The 21280-nt window shown below is 51.9% G+C and overlaps 1 protein-coding gene across 1 annotated transcript; it reads right to left on the bottom strand.

Moving 5' to 3' along the window:
- Window positions 1-543: 543 nt before the first annotated feature.
- DPYSL3 (dihydropyrimidinase like 3) lies at window positions 544-14762 on the bottom strand. Its single transcript, XM_015642169.1, has 13 exons — window positions 14605-14762; window positions 12205-12389; window positions 11023-11187; window positions 10747-10808; window positions 10304-10384; window positions 9157-9225; window positions 6692-6812; window positions 5851-6007; window positions 3644-3785; window positions 3147-3317; window positions 2378-2557; window positions 1683-1845; window positions 544-1237 (listed from the first exon to the last, which is right to left on the bottom strand). The coding sequence occupies exons 1-13, from the start codon at window positions 14745-14747 to the stop codon at window positions 1149-1151; spliced, it is 1728 nt and encodes a 575-aa protein (XP_015497655.1). The 5' UTR covers window positions 14748-14762; the 3' UTR covers window positions 544-1148.
- Window positions 14763-21280: the final 6518 nt, after the last annotated feature.

Genomic DNA, 21280 nt, shown 5'->3' with positions numbered 1-21280 from the left:
GCAATCTTTAAAAAACAATCACTTTTTTTTTGCATGCTTTGCAAGCTTTAAAGGGCAGCACCCCTCAATCTAACAGGCAATGCCTGATGGAAGGGGAACATTTCACTGACAGGCATCCACAGAAAACAGCCTCCAAGGCTGTCCAGCCAGGATGATCTCAAAGCAGTGCCCAGGCAGTGCCACGTGGAGCCAGTCCCTGTCAACACACAGAAGACAGGTACAGTTCTTGCCAGGCAGCCTCAGCCCACGGGAGCCAGGCCAGGCTCAGAGACTGCATGGACAAACTGAACAGGCTTTTACAAACACTTGCATCGTGCTGTTTTGCCAATACCTTTACCTGAAAAGCTACACCAGCACCCTGAGGTGTAGCAGTGAGCACTGCATGGTGTTGCCCTGGCAGGCTGTTGCTGCAGCCCCCTCCAGCCCCAACACCACCCAAACCCCTCTGCTGCCCCAGCCCAGCTCCCTGCAGGTGCAGCTGGGCACTGCCCCTGCCAGGCAGCACCAGCCAGAGGAAGAGAAAAGCCAGACGACAACGTGAGCTGTTTTGAAGGAACAACTTTTTTTTTAATAAAGTGTACAAAGTAGTAAAACTCCTTACAGAAGGTGCTGTGACAGCTGTTACAGAGATGGTTCCAGCTCCCCCACAGGCCTTGTGATGAAAAGCCAGAGCATTGGGTGGAGATGAAGGAGATGAATGTGACAGACACACCTGTCCCTATGAGCTCTCAGTGCACCTGCCCTCCCCATCCAACATCCTGCCTCCGGCCAGACCCTGCCCCTCACCTGCCTGGCCGGGTCCCTGCGGGCCATTGCCACTGTCCCACACCACGGCATCCCACGCACGTTCAACACCAACAACACTGAACCGAGCAACCTGTCTGAGCAGCATGCATACAGAGAGGAAGAGCAAAACACAACCCAACCAAACCCACAACAGTAACAACAACAGAACTTTTAAGGCTATGCAAAAACAAAATGAAGCAACATCTTTAAAGCTAGGTAGCAAGTAGCATTTGTGAAACATAAGGCTTGAGGCTTATTGATTCTTCAGAACAGGTTTATTTCTTTTCATTCCTAAACACCAATGTACCATTTTTTCTTCCTTTGCTTAAACAGGGATTTTGTTTCCTCCTCAGCTGGGACGTTTAGCTCAGAGAGGTGATGTTGGAGCGGCCTCCCGGGGGTGCAACAATGCGCTTGCTTGCTGAGCGCGTGCCTTCATCAACCTGGGTACCTGGGATGGGACGAGGAAGTACAAAGGGAAGAGGGAAAGCAAAGTTAAGAGCATCTTCTTCACAGGACTGAGCAGTCAGGTAGCCTGGAGTCTTGCCAAGGCCCTCCAGAGGTTATCTACTGCAACCTGTTCCCCTCCTCTCCAACTCCACTGGCAACCCCAAGAGCTGCAGTGGCTTGAAAGTCTCTGCAGATGCTTCGTGAACGGACCCACACAGCAAGAACAAGACTGGCCATGCTGTGCTGGCCTCCACAGTCTGCCTAGCTTCTACTGCAAGTGCAGCTCCAGCCCTGTCCTTTAAGGGACACTCAGGATCTTGCCCTGCCACGATCCACTCTTGTGCTTACCTTGCCACAGGCCACCTCTAACTGCCCCCTGCCCCGGGTCAGGGACACGTGGCCAGTGGCTCTGCCCCCCTCTCAGCCCAGCCACCACATGTGTTCACCTGACAGGCTGAATCCAGACTGATGGAGATTCCTGACGGGCGGTGTCTGACGCGTGGGGGACCCCCTGGTTGACCCCGCAGGGGTTCCCCCCTTGGGGGTGGTGGTCAGATCAAACACAGGTCCATCATACAAGCCCCGGGGCACAGCGTGCATCTCTGCCATCTGTCAGCAGAGAGAAGAGGACAGGGACAATTCTCTGAGCCCAGGTAACATCATGCTCCAGCCACTCCCCAGCTCCTCAGTCCCCCCACAGAAAGATCTTACACTGCCATGCACTGTAAGTCCTGCAGCCCTGAGGCCCGGCACAGCCCCACTGCCCTGTAAGGTGTGCAGAGCCACTGCAACAGCCTAGCACCCAGATGGGGTTTATGCTGCACAAAAAAGTGGGGAGGAGAAGGCAATTTTGGCTAAACTCTTCATTTTAAATAGCATTTCCCTCTAGACTCCTGCTGCAGCAGGACAGGGTGAGGGGAGACATTACCACGGCTAACCTTGAGGAGCACCTGCCTCCACCATGGCACAAGGGCTCCCTATCCAAGCCTCACCTATTTTGTACATTCAAAATACACAAGCAGTTTGCAGCACTGCTTAGAGGGTCCAGCAAGAACAGCAAAGGAAAACCAACCAGTTATTAAGGGCAATTCGGGCAAACAAACAATCCCAGCTCTGTCTCCTGGCGTCCCCATCTGCTCACCTTCCTCCTGGCTTTGATGCGCTTGTAGACGTAGTCAGGGAAAGGGCTGCTGGGCAGAAATCGTCCAGTCCCCTGGGTCACATGCAGGTTGCCATCCTCCAGCATGATCTTCCCCTGGCATATGACAACCAGCGGGGCCCCACGGAGCTCCATCCCCTCAAAGATGTTGTATTCAGCCACCTGCAGCAACCCCAGGACGGTGGTCAGGAGGGACAAGAGCACTGCCTGCCCACTCAGGGCGGGTCAGTTCCCACACCTCACTGCTGGGGTCACTGGCGCAGGCAGAAGACACCTCTAACAGCCTTGCCTGCTCAGAGGCCTCCTGTAGCTCACTAGCCCATCACAGTCAAAGTCCACCAGAGCTCCCAACATGAACCAGGACCTGCTGGTTTGAAGCTCACTGTGAGGAAGAACTCAAGAGCAGACAAAGGCAGGACCCAGGCTTGAGGTAAGGCACGAACAAAGCATTGTGGAAAGGCCAGGAAAAATATTTGTGCCTGGAAGACGAATCAAGGTAAGGAAAAATGTGTGTCTGTATACCTGCACAGGCCAGGGTCAGGAGAAGAACACCCCAAGCAGGGTGAAGAAAGTCCCATGTGCCTAGGGCTCAGGGACGTTCAACCCACAGGCACTGCCTGGAGCTTGGGCTCGGTCCCTCCTCCTCAGGGCCAAGCGGGACAGTACCAAGCTCCCAGCAGCCAGGCAACCTTTTTACAAAACTACCCATATGCCACCCTCCAGCGTTCACACAGACGAGAAAAGGACTTACAGACTGATGGGTTTTTGCTGTGATGATCTTTACTGCATCAGGATCCCATATAACCAGATCACTGTCCGAGCCCACCGCTATTCTCCCTTTTCGTGGATACAGGTTGAAGATTTTGGCAGCATTAGTGCTCGTCACAGCCACAAACTGATTTTCATCCATCTTTCCAGTGGCCTGCTCACACACAAAGAGAACTAAGTCCTTCTATGGGAAAGGGTAAGAGCCTGGGAAGCACCATCCTCACTCCTCAGGCTGGCTGCCTGGGCCCAAAGCTTCTGAGGCTGATCTTACTAACTGGTGCCAGACAGAGTGGAGGCACAGTTACAGCTTCTGGATGTTCATCCCAAGCCTGTGACAGCCACCTCTCCTGCTCCAGCTTGATTTGACTCTCAAAGTCAGAGAGGGAACAAGCCGGGTGCCCAGCTCTGTGGGGCAGTAGCATGGGGATGTGAGATGGCAACCACCTCTGCCCACTCTGCCCCTTCCCTGCTGAGACTCACCACTGCCTTGTCCCAGATGACAGACATTCGTTCCTCTATGCCATTGGTTCCTTCTGGGATTGCTGTGAAGTTGTCTTTCCCAATGGCTTTCTGCGCGGTGCTGAAGGTACAGTGAGCACTTCCCGACACCTGCAGATCACCGCTGAATAGGGGTGGAACAAACCCACTGTCAGTCATTTTGCAGTCAGACAGTGATACAGACATGAGGGATATGAATTTCCTCTGGCCACAGGCAGCCCCTGGCTCAGATTTTTTTCCTCTGCACCCTCATTTCCACAGTCCCTCAGCCTGAAGACTTCCACCTGACCCAGCCCCCGGGGCACCTGCATCACACGGGGGCAGGAAACCTCTGCCACGCTGTGCAACCCACCTGTGCACGGACAGCATCCTGTACAAAAGAGAAGTCAACAGCTCAGCTCCTAGGGAACAGGGTGATCTTTGTGCCAGGCCAGATGTCCTTTCCTAGTAGAGCCCACTTCTGGCAGTTTGTCGAGTCTAATTGAAAGAGCCCTTCTGCCACAGAGGGAGGGAGAGGCCTCTCTGCTCCAGGACCCCCAGTGCCACAAGCCAGCCTTGCATTGTGCACTGCCAGCTCTTGCATGCTGAGGGCTAGCATAGTCCTCCCCCACCCTATGAAAGCCTGCTGCAATGAGATACAGGGAGCTGGGACTGCCCCAGAAGCAGCTCTCTGCAGGAAGCCCAGAAATGCTTCACTGAAGCCTCTTCACCCTCTGCCCAAAGGGGTAACTGGACAGATGAGATGCTCTGACCCATCGGGCTCCTAGGAAAGAGGAAGAGCCAGCAAGCTGGCCACAGACAAGGCAGGGTGAGGAGCTGCCCACGGCTCCCTGGAAGTCACCCAGCTGCTGCTCCATCCTCAGGTAACATCGGACAGGCAGCAATTGGAAAATCTGCTGCCCGGCAAAAAGATGCAGACCAAGGCAGGCCAGCTCCCAGCACTGCCTGCAGGAGGCAAGGGGCCTCAAGCACCTGGACACTGCAGACACAGTGATTCTCCTCAAGGCTGCAAATCTGCCCTAATCCACTGGTAATCTCCACCTTCCTCTGGCAATTTTTGCCATATGTCTGATGAACTGTACAGACACAGGCCCTGCTGGAGGGGCAGCACAACACACTTCCTGCTGGAGACAAACAAGCCACCCAGCCCATCTGGAACCTCACAGTCTCTCCTCCTGCTGCAGCCTCACAGAAAATAGTATGGCAAAGGTGTCAGGACAGACACCTATGAGCTGCAGGGACCAATAATTGCTTGTGTCCCCTTTGAGGTCTGGGGTAAACTGGAAGTGGAAGGTAAGGATTGGAAAACCAGTTCAGCAGCAGGGCTCGCGTTTCCTTACCCATTGTTAAGACCTGCACCTATATCAGGCATCCAGTATGCACTGAGGTATCTCTTGTTCACTGACCACAGCAAAGTGCAGCACGAGCTGCATACTCAGACCACAAAATGCACTGGCACTTCTCTTACACCCAGACACAGCATCTCCACTCGGGCACAGGTTCAAACCCATAATGTGCTCTGCTGGAGACAGAGTTCATCTTGGCAGAGATGTTTCCAGAATTACCTCAAAGGACATTTCCACTTACAACCCCTCAGTGTCAGCTAACACACCGGGCAGCACGCGCACCACGGGATGTACAAACACGGGCTGGGAGTGCAGCGCGACGCACACGTGGCACACAGACAGGGCCAGAAATGTGCAGTGTCCTCAGCTGCTGCCATCCCTGCCAGGTGTGCAGGAGCTGCTCCTGAAGGTCTCCTGCATTCTACAGGCTCTGCTACTGCTCACCTGTATAGGCGTGTGAATATATCTGCTTCGTATTTAACTGGGGTACCCAGCAGCCTGCGGGTAAATCAGCATGCCAATCCAGGCAGCCATTCCCCGCTTCTCCAGCTCGGTGAATCATTCCATTGAAAAGTCTGATTTAGTTTGTCCTCATTTCTTTGTCTTCTTCGGGGCATTTAAAATGGCTCATGACCACTGGCATTTTTCTCACTAGCGATGTTAATCTTATGGTGTCCTCCCTCCACTCTTGAGGATAAACCAACACAGCTTGGAGTCAGAGCCATTTCACCGCTCGGTTCATCACATACCTACAGTGAAGTGGTTCAGCTTGGACTAACCTCTTTCTTCCCCATCCAGAGTCCACTTCCCCCTAGCAGTGCCCTCAGCAGGGCTGTCACTCACCTGGCCAGGAGGGAGTTGATGTAGTCAGGAGTGGTTGGGTCTGGGCTCAGTGGTGGAGAGATCACAAATGCCGCAGCCTTCGCCCAGTTCTTGCTCCAGTAGTGTGTTCCATCAGTCCCCAGACTAGCCGTGATGGGCTCACCAAACACCACAATACCTGCAGGAGAAGGGCACAGAAAGAACAGTGCTTCAGTGGAGCCTGGCGGCATTCTCAGCTCCACTACACTACCAACAGCTTGCCATGTCCCAAGAACACTCAGATCCATGCCATCATCAAAGGGTCCTCCTGCTGAAGGGCACAAATTCTCATGCACCTGGATCCCCTTCACACCTCCTGGGACAGGGGCACAGACCCTGCTGAACTGAGCAGTGCACATGCCCACACTTGTGGGGCATCCCCGTGCTCCAGCATCACTGACAAAAGGAGCTCACAGCCACCTGAAAAGGCACCCAGGCACCTCCAAGGGGCCAGTACTTCAAAGGGAGGCCAGAGCTATCTGCAGCAGCTCAACCAGCGTGCATTGAACCAGTGTCCTCACTAAGCCCTTCACAGCTTCAGACAAAGTGTGCTGTTTAAAGCGTTGCTCCTACCGGTGCCCCACGCACTGATGTTACCCGATGTGACAACAGGAGGTGACTCCATGTGGCCTACTGCAGTGTCACCTGCCCTTCACAAGTCAGGCAAACTCCTGAGCTAACTGCTCCCTAGCAGAAGGGGAAGCACTGGACAGCACTCGAAGCCCAGTGCTGATCTTGGCAAAACCACGAGGACATGAGTTCCACGTAATCCTGCATCCTGGAGGCAGCAACAGGGCTGAGTGCAGCACCAGCTGCCACTCACCTTTTTTTCTGGCTTGTGAGATGAGGTCAGCAGCGCTTTTGCTCATCACTTTAGTCACGTAGAGAGGACAGTTGGTCTGGCTGGCGATAGTGATGGCCCGGAAGACAGCTTCTGCTTCCAGCTGGAAGAGAGGATGGCACACAGCTGCAGAGGAGCACTAGCTGGGCAGGGAGGAGCCCCTGTTACTCTCAGCACACCACTAATTGCTGCAGACACCCTGTGCCCTTGCTTTTACCATTGACTCCCCCTGGGCAGTTTAATCAGGGAGATCTGAGGAGGGAAGCTTCCCTCTGCCCAGGGCCTGGCCACAGTAACACAATGCCTGGCCCAGGAGCACTGCCTGAACCCCGCTCGGGGGCCAGCAGAGCTGCATCTGCTGTTTCTTCCACTGCCTGGTTCCATCTCTCCCGACAGCCCAAGGAGCCCAGGGACTGCTGCTGCCCAGCACAGCTTGCACACTGATGCCAGGCAGCAGGAAGGTGCACCCTTTGGTAGCACTGCCCTGCTCCAGGCTGTCCCATGGCTGCAGCAGGTTTAACCAGATGTCCCTGCCACGGGAGTGCAGATGCAGAGGGGTGCACACTGGCAGGCTGCTTGTCATTGAGGCCTGGCCATTCTGCAGTGCAGCTGCTGCTTGCCCCAGCCTGCTGACAGCTGCCCCATCTCACTCTTCTGCTATTAGTGGAGGGTGGATTTCCACCAGGAGGGATATCTTTGGACTATGACATCAGCCTGTGCTCAGTCTGAGCTCATCCCCAGAGTTCTCCAAGTGTTTGCTCTACAGTTTGGCTTCAAACGTTGGCTTGAGAAAGTTCAAAACAGAAGCCTTAAAAAGACACAATGATCCAGCCCCCAGGGCAATGCCTGGGACCATGCCAGCCGAAATGTCCCAGGGCAAAGGAGCAGAGCACTGCATCCAGACACACTTGCACTCCTACGCCTCTCAGACTTCCGCAGATCTATTTGCTGTGCAGTGAAAAGAGGTTTTTCTCCTCTTAAAGACTCTTTAAATAGAAATTAAGTGAGAAGCCGTTTTTCATCACCATACTTATGGGCTGTTGTAGTTGATGGGGTTTAACATGTGGACAGGAGCAAACAGCCACCACAGCACACCCTTCAAAGCAGGTTACAATCTGGAGCAGCATCATCCTGCCCTACCAAGTCACCATCACCACCCGATGGAAGAACGTGTCTTTAACCCCCACTGAGGTCCCTCCAGGACAGAGAAGACCCAGGGAGCCACAGACCACTCTCTTAATGCTTTGCCATCTGCCTGTGGGCTTTACAGGGTAGCAGGGTCATTTGTGCTCCACCTAACATTTTCCCAGGTAGATTATATTCTGGAAGAAGGACACTGTTCATTTTCAAAGGCAATGAGATCTGGATTTGTCTGAACAGGTAATATCTACAGGCCTTGTACTGTTTTCACTTGCCTTACACTTTAATGGCATTTTAAGATCAAACACTTAACAATGTTTTATTGGCTTTGGATGAGATCTGCACTGCTTACGGTAACGGGACAGTTCTCAAATCTGGGCACAACCACAGCGTCCCGTAATTGCACCTTAGCTTGCCAGCTAGTGGCAACAGGTTACAGTCATAAAAATAAGAGGGACTCTGAGCCACTGTGTTTGACACTGAGACTCTTCTTTGTACAGGAAAATGCTTTACACTTTGTATTTCAAAGAGAGTAAGTACTGTTGTTACACTAGGCCATTTATGTTGTTACTAGCTCTAATACAGCCAGCTTCCTACATTTTTCATTTAAGCCAACTGATTTTATTTCAGTATTTAAAATATTTTAAAATACTAAATTTAAAGTATTTAAAATATTTCATATTTTAAATCTGTCCCTGTGCTTCCCTGCTCAACCTTGCAATTGTACCAAATTCTTCTTTCATATGCTGTGGGAAATCAAAGCACCTCTCAGCAGGGAGTTACGTGAAGGAAACCTATCTAAAATTAGGCTCAACTCATATTAATGGACCAAACAGAAAAATCCCTGCAAGCTAAAATTAGAAGTAATCTCATTAGTGTTCTGACAATGATTTGTAACCAGGGAATTCCCCTTCTCTTTCCCTCCCATTCCTTCTACCAATGGCTTCGTCCATCTGATCCTGAAACACACTTTAGAGACTAAGCAGATACAAAGCAGAAAGAGGCTGGAATCTGTCAGCACCTAGATGTGAACAGTGAGTTCTCAGAGAAACTAAAACTCATCATCGGATTCTTCTTAGGCTTCTCACATGTGTGGAGTCACCTATATAAGACAAATACCCCCAAAGACTGCTACAGCCAAACAGACTGTGTGATTCCTCTTTGTGAGACTCAGAACAAGGGCTTCTGTCTCTGCTGGGCAATTCCCCTGCCCTGATGCTTGCCTGGCCCCACTAAACACACTGAGCCCTACTGTGACTAGGAAAACTCTTCAGAGAAAAAAGGCTGAACTGTCCTCTGTATCTTACCTCCTCAGGTCTGCTCAGCACGTGGCCTTCAGGGCCTGTTATTCCCATCTCCAACATCCTGGCTTGTTCCTAGGACATCAAAAGAACAGAGGGATATCACAGGACTGAATGTGTCAACCAAAAAAGCAGATCCCTTCTGTGTCAAGCCTTTCCCCCAGGACCAACAACACCCAACGTCCTGTAGGACCATCAGGCGTGGTGAGAGGCTGCTGTACCCTCAAGGGATTTGAAAGAGAAAAAGGGAACATGGGGGAACGGGAGGGCAGGCACTGACTTAAACTTCTTCGATGAAACAAGCACAATGTGGAGACAAAAAAGGGCTACGAAATTCCCCATCCTCTCTGTTTCCCAGGTCTGTGAAGTGCTACCAATTAGTAATCCCGGGACATTTTATTATTAGGCAGGTGCTAAACCAGAGATAAGCTCTGGCCAACACAGCTCCTCTGACCACTCGGTTTTCATGTGAAAGAGCCATCCAGCTGTGCAGAGTGGCTCTAACAAGTCCAAACACAAACTGATTCATGTGGTCTGAAAGATGCTCGAAGAATGACCTCTTGGTCCATGCTCTTTCAATTCCCAAGAACAAGAGAGAGAAAAAGCCAAATAGTTGCAAAGCTTATCTGAACAACGTCTTCTATGTTTTAATGAAAATCAAAACATTTGGATCTTCTGTCATCCAGCACCAATTACAACACAGGAGGCCAATACACACCAACCACCTGGTCACTAAACCACATCCCTCAGCACATCTGCCTTGTGAATCCAGCTTCATTAGCCACCTGTTTGCTTACAGGGAGAAAATCTCTCTTGCCAAGGCACTTCTCAAAGGACTTTACCTCTCCTGGCTCGTTATGTGCAAGGCAAAGGTCTCTGCCTCTCCACACTGAAGACAGCTGCAGCTGGAGCAAACACATCATACTTGATGGACACTCACTTCCACTTAGGTAATTGCTAATGCACTCTTTCTGATTCGCTTAGGCACAATGTATTCACAACAAAAAATCTTGCTAACATTGATATTGCTGCTGAGCAGCAAAGGTATCACCGTACATGAGATGTCCAGCTTCAGAGCCACTTTGCTAATGCCCCGCACCAAATCTGCCTGATACAGATTTTCAGTTCTTGCATGCCAGAAGTAGTTAGTTACCTGTGCAATTATATCCCCATTTTCTGCATGAACTTGAGCTATGGCACCCAACTCTGCCAGGCAGCTGAATATCTCATAGAGCTAAGAGACAAGAAGAAATGATTACTAAGCAGGCTGCCCATGGCCCTGGCAGCAGCAGGACACCCACTGTAGCGATGCCAGACAGAGCTCTGGCCGTGCAGGTACCAGCTCTCTGAAGGATGCAGGCGCCAGCAGATGCTCCTGGTGATCTCCACACTAGAGCTATGCCTCTGCCTGCAGAACAGGAGCCCAGCCAGCCCAGAGCACAGCCTGGGGCAGCCCTGCACAGGCAGCCAGGGTAGAGGACAGAAGCAGCAAGGCCTGACTGGGGCCTTGCTTATGACCTGCCCCATGCCCACCACGGCTGTCACCCCCCACTGCTCCTTGAATCAACACAACCGTGGCGGTGCAGGGGGTCTCACCTCAGTGTTGGACATCTGGTACAAATCCTTGTAGGCCATGTACACCATGAAGGAGTTAATGCCTGGGGCAGGGCAGAGAGGAGAGAGAGGTGAGCTGGGTAGGTCAGGCTGCCTGCTCTGGCCACCCTCCCCACCAGCTGCCCTGTGGGACACAGCTCCCACCGGCAGCTGTGCAAGACCCCACAGGCACCCAACAGTGCAGCCCCGTCCCCTTGCCCTCCCTCGGCCAGGGGACAGGGCTGGCCAAGGCCAGTCAGGAAGCGGCAGGCAACGAACCTTTCTCGTGGACCATGGTGTGCAGCTCCTGCCTGACGTGGTCACTCCAGCGTGGGATGTCCACATGCAGTGCATAGTCGCAGCAGGCCTTGCCATCGGCCCACTCCCGCCACCGCTCCAGCGCCTCGGCCAGGCTGGACTCCGGCTCTGGCACCACGTGCTCCACTGCAGGGGCACAGCAGAGGAAGGGCTGGGCAAGGGCTTCCCAGCTGGGCCATTCCACCGTGGCCTGGCAGCTCCACCACCCCAGGCTGGTCTCTTCAATAGCTTCAGGGCAGCTCCCAAGAGTATCCTGTCACCTTCACAACATGCCTTGGATCCTCAAGTGCATTTATTGGCAAGGAATTGCACAGAGCCTTTGCTTAATGGCCTCTGGCACAGGACCAGGGGTTTTCACGTGCTTCTGCTGAGAAACTGGCCAGAAGCTGAAGAACCTTGTCTTTCCCCATCCCCACTCCACCCCATCAGCACACAGCCTCCTCCCACACTGCAACACTAACGCATCTTTTATTGCCCAGCATGGAATCTCGATACCTTGTCACATACCATTTCACAAAGCATATTTTTTTTTGGCACAGAGGAAGGAGAAACGGTGTGGGAAGGACAAAGAATTCAGCCCTTTACTGGAATGATCAACACTTGCTCCTGCATCCCGAGAAACCCTGCAGCGCACACAGCTGTAACTACTACACAGGACAACACCTGGACCCCAAATCAGTGCACAGCCATAGCATCCTCCAGGGAAGGACCTTAGAACTCCTTTTTCTTGGCACTGTTTATTTTTGAGCAGCGTGGGATGCCAACACACTGCTCTGTTCCTCTGCTCAGAGACACCTGAGCGTCATGCTGCCCTACTGTTATTTAACAGAGAAGTTATGTCCTTGTTCCTTTCTGAGGGTCCCAGGGGCAACAGCGGATGCAGACAATCACTGCAGAACACGGGATCTCCAAGGGCAAGGGGTCCTATGCACCTCTCCTGTCCCATCACTTCATCATTACTAAGGATCCAAAGATTCATCCAAATCCCTGGACTGCACTGACAGAGATCACAGAAAATATGAACACTGTCATGGACTTTGAAAACACAGAAGACTGGGAAAAGCACAGAAAAACAGAAAGAACTGGGTGATCTTACAGGAGCACTGAGTGGTGTCATGCACAGGCCATGCCTGCTGCACTTACTAATCATGGTGGTTCCACCAGCCAGAGCTGCTTTTGTTCCTTGGAAGAAATCATCCACAGCGGTCATTCCCTTGTATGACATCTGCAGGCGAGTGTGGACATCAATTCCTCCGGGGATCACCATCTTCCCATTGGCTTCTATGGTTTTGACCCCTCCAGGAACAATCAGGTTGTCTCCGATCTGCCTGATGAGATCACACCAAGATACTCACACAAAGGAAAACTGGGCACAACATAACCCCTGAACACCCCACTCTGTCCTGCTCCCAGACCCAGGTTTGCCAGAGCAAAATCACTCCACTCTGCAGCAACATGCAGGATTGCTTGGCTTGCTTACACCTACATTGTGCTTAGTCCAGGGGTGGCTGCCATCTGCCCAGCTGCTCTGCAGGTGACTCGGATGGCACCTGCTGCCTGGGGCAGGCACTGGGCTGGGGTAGCTGGGGAGTGTGGTCTGATGGCAATCTCTGCAGTGTGTGCTGCAGAGAACCTGCCTAGGACACCTCTCACCATACAGGCTCACAAAACAGGCTCTGGCACGCATTTCCAGCATAGCACCCAGGGTGCATGCTAACAAAACCCCGCACCAGCCCTGCTTCCAAGTGAGCTACACCCCTAATCTCTCCTGTCTCCCGTCCTTCTGCCCACCCTTAAGTAAGGCTCAAGTCTGAGCTGACTTACAGAGAAAGATGATTTCCACTGTAATGCCACAGCTGCTAGGGCAGCTCAGGACTTACCAGGGACTTGCAATGCTGCTGGGAAACAGCTCAGCAAGCGCCCAGCCTGACCGGCTGCAGCCTGCTGTGCTCATGGCACAAGCTGCAAGCTCTGGGCTCACTGTCCTCCCAAGAAGTGCACGGTTCCCTCCTTTCACCTTGTCTCTTCTGTGACCCTGAAGGACAGGGTCCTGAAGCTTTGTTATCACCACACTGTAGTGAAGGCAGCCAAAATCACAAGTACCTAAAAAGTCTTCCGAAAACAGGAAATCTAGGAGAGCTCCAGCATAAATCCACCAGTAACCTAATACACAATTACAGTGCTCTGCAGCCTGTCCTGTTTGAGCCCAACTTGACATATCCAGCCATCCTGCTGGCCAAGTCACCTGAACCTCAGTATTCCCCTTCTCAGCCCCCCTCCCCTCAACCCCTTTATGTGTCCATATGTTCAACTCAGCCTTCAAATCTCTTCCTTCAGAAATCCTACTTTCATCAAGCCTTTCTCAGTGCTCCTTGATAAATCAAGATTAAAGATAAGTTGGTTTTAGTGGAAGACTTCTAATTTCCTTGGCACACTAGGGAGGTAAAAATGAGAAACAAATTCCATTTTTGCATTTCATTCAAGCTGAGTCACTTTGCAGATTTTTTTTTTCCCCTAGTGTAACAAAAATTCTGTGGACAGAACTGCTCACTTTGCTGTCCTCACAGCAATAAACCAGCAGCTCTTCTCACTGCTTTTATGGAGATGAATTAAAGGTTTTTAATTGCTCACTGAATTCTTTGCAGAATTCACTTGTGAGAGCATTTCACTTCCAAGGCAGTAAAATTCCTTGGCCTCATAACTGCAGATGAGGCTCAGTGACTTGCCCAAGGATACAAGGAAAAACATGTGTCACAGCAACACCTGAAGCTGGCTCTGATCCCCAGCACTTGTCAAGCACAAACGGTCTTGTCCACCAGATAAAAATACAGTCACGCTTCTGGAAGTATTTATCTGCTGCTGGATTTTTAACATATACCTGCCTGGATATTTATATATCCATATAAGGCTAGATATTTAACTCTTACCATAGAGCACACAGTGCCTTTTCAAGTCTCTGGGCTATAAACTGTCACGGTTCCTTCACTCCAGGCAGTGTGGAGCCAGCTCCAGCACAATACCTTTGCCAAGTTTGAATGGCGGTCTTTAAACAATGGAGGTATTCCTGCAGCTCTGAGACATATACAGAGAAGCTGGGGGAACCCAGAGGTTTCCCTGCAATTCCTGGAAATCTCAAGGATGCAGATGACTTGCAGCACAGCACTGTCCTTGTTAGAGCTAACAAACGGGATCCTGTGCGGGGTCATTCATGCCAATACAGTTAACACAGGGCAACACAAAAGCCAAAGATAAACCTTGCTCCTGGTGCAATTAGACACAACTTTGCTGTGCTATGGACACAGCATCACAATCCCACAAGCCTGACTGCCATTCTGTCACTGGAGTTCCTCTGAAAACACATCAGACAATGTCTGTGCTTACACACATTGGAGAGAGTTGAGGCTCTGAACAGAGAGGGTTAACAAGTTACCAAGTTTTACTGCCTGGCAAGTTGGGCACATAGTGCATCCACAAAAAGCCAGCAACTACCCAATCTGAAGCTGGTTTGAGGGGAGATGGAGATAACAGAAATCCCATACTTACTTTATGAGGCCATCCTCCATGTAAATGTCAGCATAGAATGACTGGTCATCATTGACTATTCGCCCTCCTTTAATAAGGAGACGATCACTCTGAAAAGGGAAGAGCACAGCAGCTGTCAGTAGCACGTAATACACATGCTTCATTCACTTTTGACTGAGAGGGTGGTTAGATACTGGCACAGGTTGCCCAGGGAGGTTCCAGATGCCCCAGCCCCATCACTATTCAAAGCCAGGTTGGTTAAGCCCTTGAGCAACCTGGTCCAGTGGGAGGTGTCCCATTAGAGGGGGTTAGGACTACATGATTACTAAGGTCCATTCCAACCCCTTAATATATTAGGATTTTATAATTCTCAGCACTCTGTACAGATGCTCTCCCACTGCTCACCTCAACCGCTGATGCTGCAGAAAGGTCACTGGACCTGTGCTAACACTCCAAACAAGAGTACAAGAGCAAGAATTGAAAATGTCATACTCCTAAAGCTGTTTCTAAGTGGGATAGGGGGCTGCTAGAAACACCACCGAGGCAGACTGAGCACAAGGGACACAGCAAATATGCTTCCATAAAATACAGAGAGAAGTCAAAACCTTCTAAGCCAGGGCATTATGCACATAACTCTGCAGGCAGTATGAGCCATGCACCAGCATTTAGAGCAAATTTGTACTAAGGGCATGTCTTTAAATCTTGTCCAGATACCATGTAAAGTTACATTAAAGAAGACAAGTTACTCTCTCCTCTGTTATCACCTTGAAAAGACCACCAACAGGACAGGCAACCACCTGGTAATCTGTCACTCTCCTGCTGTGCTCGGGGTAATGCTTCTGAGGCATTTCACAGGTCTACACAAAACCAGGAGGCACTGGACTGCACTCCAGTCTCATGATTTACCACCTCTCCTGTTCTTCTTTCTATTAACCAAAGTGGCCAGCAGCCTTCTCCAAAGGAGCACAGCCAGACAACAGAGGAAAACCCCAGTCAGAATTGTGCTTATGCTCTTCCTGCACTCGCACTTTTGGGCCAGGTAACTCAGCATGCACGGATGGGAGAGGATGGGCACTGTCCTGTGGGGAACAGACCCTGTCCAGAGGAACTGGGATGGCTGAGGTCCTGCTCTTCTACCTGCCACCACCTGCACAAGTCCACACAAGCAGCTGCAGGCAGTACAGGGGCAAACCAACTGATCTCACATATGCCTGCTATGGATTCAGGTGACATAGGCTGTGCCAGAATGCTGTCCACCTGACTGCTTAAAACACCTCCAACAACTCTTCAGCTCTCGATCACACCTTACATTCCTCCCTGTTACCCCTGCTGCCTACAAACCAGGTTTTGACATGTATATATACCCGCCTTGCACAGCCTGAGCCTGGGCAAGGGCCGACCAGAGCCTTCAGCAGGGTTCACGTGCCAGCCTCACCCTGTCACGCTCTTGCATGGTTAAATGCTCTGCAGGGAAATGGGTTTGCTCTCCACCCACCACCCTTGGGGCAATTTTTGAAGTATCACCACTGCGGTGGGAATTTGCAGCTTCCTTTCTGTCAATAGAAGGATGCAAAGAACACTCCTGCAATCCGGCAGCAGGCAAAGCCCCGAGCCCCGCGTGCGTTTTTACAGCAACCTCATCCACACGCAGCCGAGACAAAGGAACTGGGTGGGGAAAGGAGGGGAATGCGGGCGCTCAGCCCCGCTGCAGCCCGGGGCGGAACAGCCTCGGGCTCCCCGCACTTGGGACCGCAAGGACCGCTCCACCGCCGGCACCGAGCCCCGGCACCGAGCCCCGGCACCGAGCCCCGGCACCGAGCCCCGGCACCGAGCCCCGGCACCGAGCCCCGGCACCGAGCCCCGGCACCGAGCCCCGGCACCGAGCCCCGGCACCGAGCCCCGGCACCGAGCCCCGGCAAGGACCGCTCCACCGCCGGCACCGAGCCCCGGCCTCACCCCGGCACCGGCAAGGGGGATTTACCTTCCGCGCCCAGCACGGCCCTTAAGGAGCCTCGCCTCCCACCAGGAAAAGAGCTCACCTGAGTTGCTCCCGGTTCTCCTGCCACTTACCATCCTCTCCAACAAGCAGAGCCGGGGTCAGCCCCGCTTCTTCCCTAACCCAGCTAACACATCAGGCAGAGGTGTGCCAAACTGTGCTGTCCAAGGGGGGTTTGGAAGCAAGGGCACTTCACAGTCCCCCATGCACAGCTACTTCAAGGATCCTGCACTGATGCACCTCCACGAGCACACGGAGATCCTGGTCTTGACCTGGGGACCAGAGTCAGCTCCCGCGAGCAGCAGAGGCACAAGGACAGCTGTGTGCTGCTTGGGACAGAACACAGCTCTACTACACCTCTTCCCATGGGGCACACGCTTAGCTTTGGGGCTGAGGACCCTGAGCACATACACGATAACAAAAAGGTCTCCCTCCCCAGATCCACTAACAGTTGTCCATTTTTTTTTTTTCTTGCCCTCCACAACTTGCTTTCTCAAATTCCTGGAGCTGGTTCTCACTAGAGTGTGGGAGCATCAGCAAATACTGAGGCTGGCCTGTCCTTCCCTGCACATCAGACAAGAGGAAGCCACGGGAGTCTGGCCCAGGTAGCACTGTTGCATTGACAATTACTGAATAAACAGTTAATACGAGTTCAAGAAATATGCCTGCTCCACACTCACAAGAGGTCATTCTGTGGCAGATGTGAAGGGCTGCTCAGTGCTAACTCTGTCAGTACACAAAACGGAGAGACCTATAGTGGCTGAAGCACAAACAAGGCATCCACTCAGGAGATCAGGCACTGCTAGAACCTGCCATGCCCACCCAACAGTGAAGGGACTGCACCAGCACCCACCAATTGCAAGGAAAAAATGCAACTGAGCTGAATAAGAAAAATCCAAATGACACGCCTGCAGGCTCTGGCATAGTTCAGGAGTGTGCCCAGGTGTCAGGAGGCAGGGGAAGAAGAAAGAAAGAGAAGTAAGCAGTTATGAGGAAAATTAGTCTGATTTAATATCCAGGCTTCTGCAGCGCATGCTACCAGAGCAGCCCCAGACCACAATAAATGCACTGTTCCCATATCAGGGCTCACTGTGCCTCTGTACACCCACCACGGCTCTTGCCAGCCAGTGTCAGGCTGTGTCATCAGCCACCGAGCAGAGGGAAAAGCCCCCCTGCACCAGGAGCCACTCGGGCACGGCCAGGGAGGAGCAGCAGGTGCCCGAGCCCCAGGCACAGCCTCTGGGCGAAGGGCACCAAAGCAGCTCTGAGTGCAAGATGCCGCACTGACCGTGGCTGCACACAGCTCTGCCTGACCACTGGCACTGCCCTGTCAAGCCCATTGGCCTGAGCTCCACTGCTGACCGTGCCTCCAAAACACTCGGGCAGCGGGTGACAGCTCATCTGCCACTGGTGCGGTGATTTCTGTGAGGATCCATTTCTGCAGGCACAAGGGATGCCTACGAGGCCAAGCCCGCAGCTTTCCCTCTAGCACAGCTCTGCCAAAACCTGCTGGATTCACCAACACTTCTCCATGCTGGTAAGCCTTTATGCAGAACTCTCCGTCTCTCTGCCTGTTTGCATTTGTGACCGAGCTTTCAAATCCATTACCCATTCCCTCGTGCCCACACTCTGCTCCTGATGGCCTTAAGCATCATCTGGTCATTTTGAGATCCCAAAGTATCAGGTGGTCTCTTAACATTTTTCAGAGTGATGCTGCAGAAAGAAAGGCAGCCAGCACTTCCAGAAGGCTGCTGAACCCAGCCAAGAACAGTGCTCACCTTGTTTAAGAAGCAAAAGGGCATAATTAGGGGAGCACAGAAGCAGGCGTATGGTTTTACTGCTTTTTCCCTTGTAAAAGCAGAGACACTAATTGCAGCGGTGTTTTGTCAGAAGCTCATGTTTCCTCCTTATTAATGTACCACACAAGAGCATGGAAAAACCCCTGGCTAGTGTCACAGGGAGAGATAGCTGCCAGCTACACCGCGATTTCCTACGGTTTGTGGCTTAGAAATTATACACTGATAGCTAGCAGTTCACCAAAATGCCTCGTCAGTAACTGAGGCTTTCCTCCCCATGTGTACCTGATACAACATACTGCCCAGCACCACACAGATCTCCTTCTTCTTAGAGGTGGTAGAGACATCACAGAAATGGTGTCTGTGGGTTCAGCAGGGGGATTGGGGTGGGAATGGCTCATACCAAGAAAAAAATACAGGATCTCCAGGCAACCTGGCCTAGGAAAGGATTTTATGACAAAAGCACAAAGACTGAGTAATTTTGACTCAATCAGCAGTTCTGTTAACAGGTATTTTGTGAAATCGGGACAAGATTTTAATCTTCCACCTCTCTTTCTGCATAAAAACACGCTGTGGACAGCGAAAGGGGAAATACTTTGATTACTTTTCCAAACAGGCAAAGAAAAGGAACCAATAAAATGTCTCTCAACAGACATACAACATCTGAAATCACGATTCTCCTGAGCTGGGCACCCTAGCATCAGCACACATGCAAAAGGTAATACCATGCTTAGTGGTCTGTGATGCAAGGTGCACGACACGAGACAGGGAACAGCAACACGTCCACACCAAGCTGAAGGGGCCATCACTGAGAAAGCCAGAGCCTTGGCCAACCTCCCCTCCCTGTGTTTCCTCCACCATGCAATTGACAGACACGTCTGTACTTCCCAGCCTTCCATCAATGATTACGGTTTTGCCTGTCACGCTGTCACACACAGCTTTTGACCAGGCTTTTACAACTCATGTTGGGAATAATTTCCACAGAAATTTATCTCACACTAACACATGCACCACTCACTCATGGTCCTGGCCTCTCCACTAAAATGGCTGTCCTAGAAAAGATGAGAAACTGCTGCAAACAGATACAATAGCATAACTATGGTTTTTCAGATTTTACTGGGAGAAACTAACTACAAATACTGACTGCAGCACTGTTGAGTACAAGAGGAACAAGGAGGGAGTGTTTCTGCATTTCCAGAAACACACCAGGCAGTTGAAACAATATCTGTTGGGAAGCACAAATACCGAGTTTTCCAATACATCCTTCATGAAAGCCCAACCTGCCTATTGCTTGGGTGACAAAAGTGAGGAAGGCACCGCTCCTCTTCTTTGTGAGATGTCCCTAATTCAGTGCCATCAGCTCTGAGATCTCTAGGTGAGTTACCTGCCAGGGGGAGCGGCCTCTGCTATTCTCTGTATACTCTCATGCTCCAGACCTCCACTGCTGTGAACACAACGCTTTAGATGCTTTAAAGGTAATGGGACAACACACTCTCAAAACTCCCTCCACTAATAAACACAGCTTAGGTGACAATCTGCCATCCCCATCAGCTGCTATATGTACTGACACGCAAGAAGATTCTAGGGCAGAAATCTAGGAAGGAATAAACAATGCTAACAGTGCCTGAGGGGCACAATCGGTGGAAAAGAACAGAACCAACTTTGTTCTAGGGGAGACACTGGAGCCGAGTTTTTATTTCTGCCACTCCATTAAAACAGAGGAGACTATCCACCTCCCAACTTCATTTCATTGCCTCCCCTGAGTTCCCCGGTCATTTGGGCAGAATTCCATGGCCATTTCTTCCACTTCAGCCAGAATATGATGCTGCAGAACAGGGCCAGTGAGTCATGGAGGGTCATCCTCAAGCTGTAGAAGTCAGAGGAGAGAGCTACCTGTAACATCAGTAACACAGGCACCATATGCCTGCAGCATTCTCACCTTCAGCAAAAAAGGAAAGAATTTAATAGGAGTAGATCAAGCAGCTCGGATGATTTTGTTACCTTAGAGGAGAGAGCTGCCATTGAATCCCAGAGGAGCAGGTACAAGCTCTGCATATTGATAAAACATACCATAAAGAAAAAGCCCCAGAGAAATGGGAGAAATCCCACCTGCAGCAGCAACTGGGGTGTCTCCATGGTGGTCTAAGGATATAGAAAATGCAGGATGTGTAAAGCCATAATATCACTTGTGAAAGCATCTGAATATAGGCTGACAAAATAATTTCTCTTTACAGTGGTCAAGGTCTTAGTGCTTCTTTGTGAGCATTTTGTTCGCGTTTGTACGTGCAAAAGAATAATGGAAGTCAAGTGATTTGCCTTTCTTTTTTTTCTTCAGAGGGCCAGAGATGTCCTCCGTAGAAATAATCGGGAGCTACAATGAAACCAGCGAAAGGCAACGAGATGAAAGCGCAGACTGCCTTCCCAGGAGCAAGCCCTGTGCAGAACTGCCGCGGCAGAGATCAGAGCAGGAAAGCCCCAGAAGGAGCGGCACGGCACGGCACCGGTGGCACCGGGGCTCCCGCAGCCCCAGGGCCAAGCCAGCAGCCTCTCCCGAGCGGGCCGGGACAGGCGGATCCCTGAGTGCCGCACCCGATACGGCGGGGCCGAGGAGCTGCTCGGCGGGGACACCGAGCGTGGGGAGCGCCCTGCGGGATGCCGGGGCAGCCGCCCGCCCCCTCCGGCCCCGCCCAGGGGGAACCCTCAGCGGCATCGGCTATCGCCGGCCACCGGCCACCGCCGACGCTCCAGCCCGCGCCGCTCTGCCCACCTCGGTTCACCGCTGGGGCCGGGGCACCTGCGCGGGCGGCGGCTCTTTGTCTGCGCGCCGCCGCCGCCCCGCTCCGACCCGCAACGCCGGCACCGAGCTTCCCCCCCGCCCCACGAGGAGCCCTGCCCCGCCCGCCGC

Source organism: Parus major, chromosome 13 (assembly GCF_001522545.3).
Source record: "Parus major isolate Abel chromosome 13, Parus_major1.1, whole genome shotgun sequence".
Lineage (NCBI taxonomy): Eukaryota > Metazoa > Chordata > Aves > Passeriformes > Paridae > Parus > Parus major.
The sequence above is the reverse complement of the archived record's forward strand: the minus strand, read 5'-3'. Positions and strand labels throughout refer to the sequence as shown.